General features: G+C 44.9%; 1 protein-coding gene across 1 annotated transcript; it reads left to right on the plus strand.

Moving 5' to 3' along the window:
- Positions 1–1059: 1059 nt before the first annotated feature.
- Positions 1060–7817, plus strand: CREBZF (CREB/ATF bZIP transcription factor). The gene is made up of 3 exons (XM_068264730.1): positions 1060–1995; positions 3210–3279; positions 6192–7817. Exons 1-2 carry the CDS (start codon positions 1160–1162, stop codon positions 3223–3225), a joined length of 852 nt encoding a protein of 283 aa, XP_068120831.1. The 5' UTR covers positions 1060–1159; the 3' UTR covers positions 3226–3279; positions 6192–7817.
- Positions 7818–10672: the final 2855 nt, after the last annotated feature.

The raw sequence follows: 10672 nt of genomic DNA on the forward strand, positions 1-10672 counted from the left end.
CCCTGGCCACGCCCTCACCACGCCTCTAGTCACGCATACCATAAAGATTTCATAAGAAACATATGTTGTTTTATAATTCAAACCACACTGGTCCTTTCTATCCTGGTTCATTTTCCTTCATATTAACAATTTAAAATTAGTAATATATCCATTTAAAGGTTGGGAATAAAGTTTAGAGTCAATCAAACACATTTGTAGTATAGAAATGTATATATTTACATAGAAAGAGGGACAAACTCCTCAAAGAGGGACAAATGAGGAGGAAAGAGGGACAGAGGGACAGGGCTCCCAAAAAGGGACTGTCCCTCCGAAAAAGGGACAGTTGGGAGCTATGGCTCAGTAACTTTGCAGGCACTGTGATTGCAGCGCAATATTGATCCTCCTAAACAGCTGCACATTACTTCTGGGAATGCTTTCTTTCACTGTGCGACGTTTGCATTCAAAGTAGTTTGAGGAAGGGCTTGTCAGCCCGAAACAGCGTCTGTCACTGTTATGCTTTGATTCATTAAAGAGCTTTATTTACTATTGGTGGTGCCGACCCATTCATCCTTTGACTGCACTGGTCCCAAGAGACACTGGGACGGGGTCGTGGCACACCTCCTGTCGCTGGAGTGCTCCTCACCTCACTGTACTTTGCATTCAAAGTACACAGATGAGCATATAGGTGAAATATATGTAAAATTGTATGATTGCAGCATGTGGGTATTGTGAGCAAACAAACATTTCTGCTCTCTGCTCGTCCCTCCTCCCTTCTCTGTCCACTCCCTGCCCTCTGTCCACCATCTCCCCTTCTCTGTGTGTCCACCCTCCTCCCCTTCTCCTGTCCACAGCAAGGAAAGTCTTGTCCTGCTATTCATTTCACCCCCGAATGCTTCAGTAGTAAAATGATCCGAGATTCGGATCAAAGATCCGGATCTTTTCAATGATCCGATTCGAATCATCCGGATCATTGAAAAGATCCGAACTTCCCATGCGCATGCGGAGTTGCACTATCGGAGGGGGCGTGATTACACGGTTATGTTATAGGGGGCGGCGCTCCCTTTCCCGTGACTCATTTCCTGTTTCCGGTTGCGCTGGTCAGGCGCCCTCGCAGCTCTCAGCAGTCTCCGTGTGGCGGAAAGTACCAGAAGCGCGTCACAGCCGGAGCCGCCTGCACGCTATGATGAGGCCGCGGAAGAGAAGCCGAGCCGCACCGGAGGTCAGCCTGCCCCGCGGGAGGCCGAGAAAGAACGGCGCTGTGGCGTGCGACGCGGCCTGCGAGGAGGAGGAGCTTATCTCCGGCCTGGACGAGCTGCTGCGCGCGGATCAGGCCTCGGCCTGGTGGGAGGAAGGGGACCCGCAGCCCGCCGAGGCCTCCCTGGCCGACCTCCTGCAAGAGCTGGCCGCCTGCGACGACGAGGGTGACGCCATCTTCCAGCTCAGCGACACGGACTCCGCCCCCTCAGCCGCCATCACCACCAAGATGGATGACGTCACATCAGATGCTGCAGCCGGCGGCGCGCGCCCGCTTCCCGCCGCCACGCGCAGGCCCAGCAACAACAGGGACAGCAACAAGAACGCCATGGCCGCGCGCCTCAACCGCCTGCGCAAGAAGGAGTACGTCACGGGCCTCGAGGAGCAGGTCGCGCGCCTCACGCAGGACAACCAGCGGCTGGAGCGGGATCGGCGCGAGCTGCGGGAGCGCGCGCGGCGTCTGGAGGAGGAGGCGCGCTACCTGAGGGCGGTGCTGGCCAACGACAGCGCGCTCTCGCAGCTGCTGGGCCGCCTCACGGGCCTGGGCGGGCTCAAGCTGTCCACGTCACTCTTCAGCGAGCGCGCGGAGAGGAGGCGGCCGGAGGAGGAGGAGCACGATTACGCCATGCCTGTGGTGCTGCCGGAGGAGGAGCCACAGGCGCCCCCTGCAGGAGGAGGGGTGTGCCTGCACGTGGACAAGGACAGACTGTCGGTGGAGTTCTGCACTGCTTGTGCCAGGAGCGCAGCTGCTGCGGCCAAAATGTAGGGTCAAGTATCTTGATTTGTGGGAAGAGCCTTGCAGACGCCATGCATGCTGTGGGGAAGGGCAGCCAGCAGGAGATCCCCCTATAGAAGCTGAGTGTAGGGGAGGCCTGCATGCTGAGTGCAGCCCTCATTATATCCTGGTCAGACTCTATAACAGCCATCCCCAGATCTGACGTTCCTTATAAATGGGGGTATATTGTTCTAAGCAAACCTCATCACATGACATTACCAGTATAATTCTAGGCTGCCTGCGCCATGCTTCACACCTGATACTTGGCCAGCCTGGCAATATCTATCCAAGAACAAACGCTGAGTGCTGGGGGCATGCTCGAGAGATGTAACCTGCTTGATCTACTAAAGTGGCAGCCCTCCCCAGATTTGGTGATATTCTTCATAAAGAGCGTCTATTGTATCATCATGTGACCTAACTAGTATGAATCTAGGCTGTCCGCCTCAGGATTCCTATCTGTTTTTTTTTATAGCAAGGTGCGGCAATCTCTATATCCAAGAACCAAATCCTGTGGGTGGGCACTGTGCGGTGCTTGGCATGCTTTTGAGGGCTGTAACCTGCCTGTTATAACTAATGGGTGTAATGTGATACCTTGCAGTTGTCTTGGTATCCAGCCGCATCATGTTCTACTAGATATACAGCTACGAAGCTATGGAACATGACTGATGTATTGCACACAGACGCATCGACCCCCAGGGATGTACCAACAGTTGTAACAAGTGACTCGATGGGAAAATACTTAGATTTGTAAATAGCTGTGTAGATTGGGGTGGTTGAGGGTTTGACCTTGTAATGATTATACATTTATATTATCAGTGTTAATCAGGAAGTTAAGATATGCACATTTCTGCTCAGTGGGAACTGGGAGTAATGACCAGTGAAAGTCAGGAACACATGATCTTTTGGCTGCCAGTTAAGTAATAAACAGCACTTAGCTTAGTCCATCATCTCTTTGGTTTCTTGAGCGGATATTTGCATATCTTCTGTTTATTGTAGTGTGAAGTACAGCAACACATGGTAATCAAAAACTTTTTTTTTTAATTCTGAAATTGAGTTATCTGCATTTGGTTACCATGACTTGCTGACCTTTGCACTGGTCTTTGTATGACCTGAAGTTCATACATGCTAGGTTTAAATGTAAATGGTTACTGAAGACTGTATGTGTTTTCATGATACAATACTAGTAAACCTCTCTTGACAGTTTCTTTTTTAGGTGACCGGCTTGCTCCGTTGTAGGAGTTAAAGAGCAGTCCTTGTCGCCTTTCAACATGGTAAGGATCTCAGCACTTACCTAATGCAGATCTAGCCATGGGGTGGTTGGGGGTAGAGTATAGTTTGAAGTGGTTTATCGTATATAAAAAACAAATCCCAAGAATTCTTAAAGTACAAATTCAGCCTAAGCCACAAACAGTTGTTAGCCTTCCACTACAACAGTTACAACAACCTATTTCGTCTTTTCCTTCCAAACCTGTCCATGTGTCTGCCGGCCTGTAGCCCTGCCCCTTACAAAAAGGCTATGATGCTTTAACTTGCGTAGTTGGCGGACATGGGGCTCAGAGGGATTTGTAAGAAAAAGGCCCAACAAGTTGTTATGTGTATATGGTAGAATACAAACAAACTTGTAATTTAGACTGCTCTTGAATTGTTTCCCATAAACTGAGCACTACACACTGCTTATTGCTTATCTGTTCCTCGAACATATGTTCTCCATCTGAGATGGATGATAGTAAATGGCAACCGGCCTCATGTTGGAAGCAGAAGCCTGTATTTGTTGTATGGAAGAGTGTTGGCTTCTTATTTGTAATACTAAAATGAAACCCCAACCCAAGTGTTGTTCGGTCTTGAAAGAGCAGGGGATCTGTTTTGTTGCAATCTTTATCCCACATGGCCTCAATTCACTAAGCTGTTTAGACTAGTCTACTGATTGTTTGATATAAATCCATTGCATCAAGAGGGAATTCACTAATAAATACTGAATGTTTTTAGACCAGGTCTAAACCATTTGGTAATTAGGTGGGTAAAGCAGGGGAAATGATCAAAAGATGCAATTCACAAACGAGTAGCTATGACTGACAGCCTTCTCCTTTGATGAGCTCTCCTCTGCATACAATGAAACTCCTGCATAATTCAAAAGGTTCCATCCTCACATCTAAAATACCTCATATAATTACTTTACCGACAGAAATCAGCTGGTCTAATCTCTGTCAGAAGTGAGTGTGGTTACTCCTTGTTTGTGAATTGCTTCTTTTGATCCTTTACCCTGCTTTTACCAACCTAATTACCAAATGTTATAGACCAGGTCTAAAACATTACACCAAACCAGCAGACTAAAAACCATCAGTAGACTAGTCTAAACTGCTTAGTGAATTGAGGGGTACGTTCTCTTTACTACTTTTGTGGAAATATGGGGTCATTTCCCAGATGGTAGTCTCAACAGCTCCTAAAGACTTTGGCAACAGGGAGAATTCCTCCTTACATACTGGCAGGGTGCGAGCGTCCCTAAAAGCAATAAATAAGACTCCTTCCCATCAGGGATATAGTTTGTCGCTGGTCTAGTGTAATTCAGCTAATTTAATTGGGTGGACAACATCCTTACTCTGGAACTGCTATGTTTCAGTTAGGTTGTAGTAAACTACGCCCACACTATTCAGCCAATCGCAACGCTTTGTGCTGCAGAGCTTGTGGTGATTGGAGAACTGTCCCCTATAAAGTTTCCTGCTGGGTCCCCTAAACTAGACTAGCACTTAGTTTTTTGATGTCGTATAGTAAATGATGGGGTGCTTGCAAGTTCTGATGAGTTTTAGTTTCCACTATGGAGTGGTTTTTTTTTTTTTGTAGTCTTGGGGTTTTTCAGTTCATTGCAAAATAATTCACTGGGGATCAGAGTTATTGGGGGAGGAGGGCTGAACCCAAGCTTTACTGGGGCTGATCAGATATTGGAGCTGTTGATTTGCAGCTTGAATAATCAGCTGTCCCTTGGATTTTGATTAGCTTTTGCAACATTGAACAGTTGGGACCCTAGAGTTGACATGCTATCCTAAGTGGCCATAGTGGAGTCTTAGACACTGGGAAGTGGTTATATTGGGCATATTAAGAATAGGCTGAATAATGTAATATGTTTGTAAAGTGAGATTTTACAAGGGATTACATGGCAAAAGTGGCTTTATCTCATGCTTATAACTTTCATTTCTGTGCCAGTTGGAATGCTGGTCCTTCAAAGTCTAGCAATCCAGGTATTTACTATACTGGCCTATAGCTAAGCTTCTATTGCTTTGGAGTATGCCTATCGTGATAATCGTGGGAGCAACCAATCACTTTAAATGATTGGTGATCCTTTCACGTGAAACTACTATGCAGGCAGAGTGCCCTAATCTCCTTGCTTGTCCTGGGACAGTGATGTTAAGGCCCCGTTCACACTACAAATGCGGACGGCCATGCGTGCGCAACGCATGCGAACGCACGCCATCCGCGTTTGTATGCGTTGCGTGGCTGATCCCATCACTGAAAAGTGAATGGGGCAGCCGCGCATTTTTGCAATCAATGTGTGCGGCATGCGTTCCCGGAACGCATGCAGTGTTATCAGACAGTGCAGTCTATGCACTGTCTGACGTGCGCGTCTGCCTCCCGCATGCGTTTCCAAAACGCGGCTGGAAGCGCGTGCAGTGTGAACGGGGCCTTATAGTGAATAGCCACTGAGATGAAAATGATTCTGAGCTAATGCATCCCTTGTCAGAAGACTGACATTAGTCACATCATGACTTCTTTCTAAAAAATAAAAAAATCCTAAGGCATAAAAATATATACTTGCCTAAGGAGAAGGGAGCCTCAGCTGAGCCTGTGCATGGAGAGGAGCACAGCCCTGAAATTCCCGCCAACAAGCCCTTGTTGGTAATCTTCTGGTGGTCTGCGCTGTGCGACGGGACTGCATGGGAAGCATTTAGGATCAAGAGGCTTCCCACTTAGGTATTTTTTTATTTTTGTGCCAGAGGTTCGCCTTGGGTACACTGTAACAGTGGCTGTTCCCCCAGTTCTCATGAGGCATACCTGCATTATAAAGTTTTCTTGCATTGTATTAACTTTTCTAAGCTATCAGCACTCACAAGCCCTGCCTGATCCCTTTTGAAATCTCACTCCTTTCAGTGAACTTGTATATTTAGCATCCTTGTTTTTCTTTATGCTAAAGTGGACTCAGCTGTATGGGACAGAAGATCGTGGATCCAGCTGCTGACCCACATACCCTGCTGTGTAATGACAGGTAGTATGGTAATGGAGGTAACCACAGGGCACTCCTTGACTTTTTTGTTCCTTGAATTGTGGGAGATTTGGGAAGCTAACGGAACGCTCTGATCTGCATCTGCTGGCCTTGAGTTTAAAAGCAGCTCTTTGTGCATAAACATTATCAGTTAGTTTAGAATGACCTGGCCTGTCATGCACATTTGTAACAGAAACCTCTCCAGTATATTTGTAGCACAGTTTTGAGTTAAAAAATAGATTTTGAGTAAACAGATTTTTTTTTTTTTTTTTTTTTTTTTTTTTAAATTAGTAGACATATGAATGTTCAGTATTCACAAGATTGTTTTATTTTTTATCTCACCGATGCCCTCTGGAGAAGTTGCTATAAGTCAGAGATCCAAGCACAATTTGATTACTTCCTGTAGGCGGTGATGGGAAGAGTTTAGAACGCTTAGGAATTGATGATTATTCCAGTCAAGCAATATCTGACATTAGCACAGGAAGACAGCATTGCAAGCCCAGACAGGCAAATTTTTATACATTCCACATATGCACTTTTTTTAAACTGATCTGAGATGAATAACTATAATAAGTAACTTGTCTATCTAAAGTTTAGATAGTTTACACAGCAAATCTAGCTGCAAACAGCTTAAACAGTATGGCCTGGTGCACACCAAAACCCGCAAGCAGATCCGCAAAATGCTAGCAGATTTTGAAACGCTTTTTCTTTTTCTGTAGCGTTTCAGCTAGCATTTTGCGGTTTTGTGTAGCGGTTTTGGTGTAGTAGATTTCATATATTGTAACAGTAAAGCTGTTACTGAACAGCTTCTGTAACAAAAACGCCGGCAAAGCCGCTCTGAACAGGCGTTTTTCAGAGCGGTTTGCGGTTTTCCTATACTTAACATTGAGGCAGAAACGCATCTGCAATCCAAAAAATGCCTCACCCCGGGAGTATGCGTTTCTGCAAAACGCCTCCCGCTCTGGTGTGAACCACCCCATTGAGATACATTGACCAAGCGTATCTGCAGCCGCAAGCGGCTGCAGAAACGCTGAAAGCCGCTCGGTGTGCACCAGCCCTATATGATTATTTCTTCCTGTGACACGAGGGCAGCCATGTTCTGTTTGTCACATTACACACAGGCAAGCTGATAGCATCTCCAGGCCCCAGCCTGTGAAAACGTCACTCCCCTCTCCTACTCCCTCCTCACCTCTGCCTCTGAAATCTCTGGCTAGTAAGCTCCACCACCTCCTACCCAGACTGAGCTCCCATAAGCCCTTGCTACATGGGACTGACTGCCAAGGCACTCTGAAAAAGCTGTGGGCGAGGCTTGTTTAGTTTATAGGGAATTAGAGTATTACAACAAAAATATTTGGCTTATGGAATGCCATATAAACTAAATGAAAGGAACCTAATTATGCAATGAGTAAAAGTTTGTCTCGGATCCACTTTAAAGTGCAGCTAAACTAAAAATCAGACAACCACAATAAGTGAATATAAAGTGGTTGGGAGTATTATACAGTGGTGTGAAAAACTATTTGCCCCCTTCCTGATTTCTTATTCTTTTGCATGTTTGTCACACTTAAATGTTTCTGCTCATCAAAAAAACGTTAACTATTGGTCAAAGATAACATAATTGAACACAAAATGCAGTTTTAAATGATGGTTTTTATTTAGTAAGAAAAAAAACTCAAAACCTACATGGCCCTGTGTGAAAAAGAAATTGCCCCCTGAACCTAATAACTGGTTGGGCCACCCTTAGCAGCAATAACTGCAATCAAGCATTTGCGATAACTTGCAACGAGTCTTTTACAGCGCTCTGGAGGAATTTTGGCCCACTCATTTTTCAGCGTTATTCATGTAATTCAGCGTTATTTGAGGGTTTTCTAGCATGAACCGCCTTTTTAAGGTCATGCCACAACATCTCAATAGGATTCAGGTCAGGACTTTGACTAGGCCACTCCAAAGTCTTCATTTTGTTTTTCCTCAGCCATTCAGAGGTGGATTTGCTGGTGTGTTTTGGGTCATTGTCCTGCTGTAGCACCCAAGATCGCTTCAGCTTGAGTTGACGAACAGATGGCCAGACATTCTCCTTCAGGATTTTTTGGTAGACAGTAGAATTCATGGTTCTATCTATCACAGCAAGCCTTCCGGGTCCTGAAGCAGCAAAACAACCCCGGACCATCACACTACCACCACCATATTTTACTGTTGGTATGATGTTCTTTTGTTGAAATGCTGTTACTTCTACGCCAGATGTAACGGCACACGCACACTCGTCGGTCCATAAGGTATTTTCCCAAAAGTCTTGGCAATCATTGAGCTGTTTTTTTTCAAAATTGAGATGAGCCTTGATGTTCTTTTTGCTTGAGTGGTTTGCACCTTGGATATCTGCCATGCAGGCCGTTTTTGCCCAGTCTCTTTCTTATGGTGGAGTCGTGAACACTGACCTTAATTGAGGCAAGTGAGGCCTGCAGTTCTTTAGATGTTGTCCTGGGGTCTTTTGCGGCCTCTCGGATGAGTTTTCTCTGCGCTCTTGGGGTAATATTGGTCAGCCGGCCACTCCTGGGAAGGTTCATCACTGTTCCATGTTTTTGCCATTTGTGGATAATGGCTCACTGTGGTTCGCTGGAGTCCCAAAGCTTTAGAAATGGCTTTATAACCTTTACTAGACTGATAGATCTCAATTACAGTGCTTTTGTTCTCATTTGTTCCTGAATTTCTTTGGATCTTGGCATGATGTCTAGCTTTTGAGGTGCTTTTGGTCTACTTCTCTGTGTCAGATAGCTCCTATTTAAGTGATTTCTTGATTGAAACAGGTGTGGCAGTAATCAGGCCTGGGGGTGACTACCGAAATTGAACTCAGGTGTGATAAACCACAGTTAAGTTATTTTTTAACAAGGGGGGCAATTTCTTTTTCACACAGGGCCATGTAGATTTGGAGTTTTTTTTTCTCACTAAATAATAAAAACCATCATTTAAAACTGCATTTTGTGTTCAATTATGTTATCTTTGACTAATAGTTAACGTTTTTTGATGAGCAGAAACATTTAAGTGTGACAAACATGCAAAAGAATAAGAAATCAGGAAGGGGGCAAATAGTTTTTCACACCACTGTATGTGCCTGTAACTGCAGTACACCTTGTTGCCTCTTCTGACTTATTGTCAGGCTTTCATAGGGAAACAGAACAGAATACCCAAGCGGCTTGGGGTGACCATAAACCACTAGGAAAGTATAGGGGACTAAGACCGAAAAAAACACAGCAATGCTTAGTGTGGTTGCTCCTCCTTAATACAGAAGGTGTTTGCGATAATTCAGATTTAAGTGTGTAACTGCTCTCCCACAATGCACCACTGCTGAATATGCAAATTATCTCATTATGCATAACCGCAACCATTAAAGAACCTCAGTGTGGGAAAGTGATAGTCCATGTGTGGATTAGTTTCTTTGTGCAGAGCTCTTTTCACATACTATTTTGATAGGAAGTGAAGAGAGCATTGCCAACAGCAGGGATGATCAATAGGATGCAAATGCTTTCTTCTTGCATTCAGATTAGTGTTCTCCCCAGATTTTTTTTTCCAGCCGGGTGGCATGAAAAAGCAGCCGGGTGGGGCGAGATGAAAATGCAGCGCAAATCTGCTTACAGCATAGGAGGAGGTGAGAAGGTGAGCCGATGACAGCCGGGTGGTCACCAAATCTAGCCGGGTGGAGCACCCGGCTAAAAGAGCCTGGGGAGAACACTGGATTATATGTAACTTGAATGCGGATTGCAATTGGACCAGAATAACTTCCTTTTTATTGGTTCAGGTTGCATAACTTTTTTTTTTTTTTTTTTTTTTTTTTTTTTTTTTGAAATTTGAATGTGAGGAAAAATTATTTGCATCTTATTGATCATCCCTAAACAGGAGCAAATTAAAATTCCAGCAAAGGTTGTAACTTCTCTACACCGCAGAAGAGAGAAATGGCTCAGAATTCCAAATAGTGGTGAAGGGTTAAAGGAGAACTTTGGCAAAACCTATTTAAATGGAAGCCGCAGTTAGATGGATATGGAGGCTGTCATCTTTGTTTCCTTTTATAATGCACATTGCCGTGCTGTCCTGCTGATCCTTTTAGCCATAGACCCTAAACAAGCATGCAGATCAGAGGTGTATGACAAATAAGCTGCTTGCTTGTTTCAGGTGTGTGATTTAGACCCTACTTACCAAAAAGATTAGCAGAACTGCCAGGCAACTGGTATTGGTTAAAGGGAAATAAATATGGCAGCCTCCATATAACTCACTGCAGGTTCCTCTTTAAAATCGGTGCGCTTAATTTAATTTTTTCTTAAGTAAATGCACTGGATTTTTTACCACTTAAAGCGGAACTGTAAAATAAACACATTGTTTCACTTACCTGGGGCTTCCCCAGCAGCCGTCCTGTCGCTCGCCGCTTC

The sequence above is a fragment of the Hyperolius riggenbachi genome, chromosome 2 (assembly GCF_040937935.1).
Source record: "Hyperolius riggenbachi isolate aHypRig1 chromosome 2, aHypRig1.pri, whole genome shotgun sequence".
Taxonomy (NCBI): Eukaryota; Metazoa; Chordata; class Amphibia; order Anura; family Hyperoliidae; genus Hyperolius; species Hyperolius riggenbachi.

Excerpts from the sequence above, each read along its gene's own strand:
- CREBZF (XM_068264730.1), top strand. The coding sequence starts at position 1,160 with ATGATGAGGCCGCGGAAGAGAAGCCGAGCCGCACCGGAGGTCAGCCTG.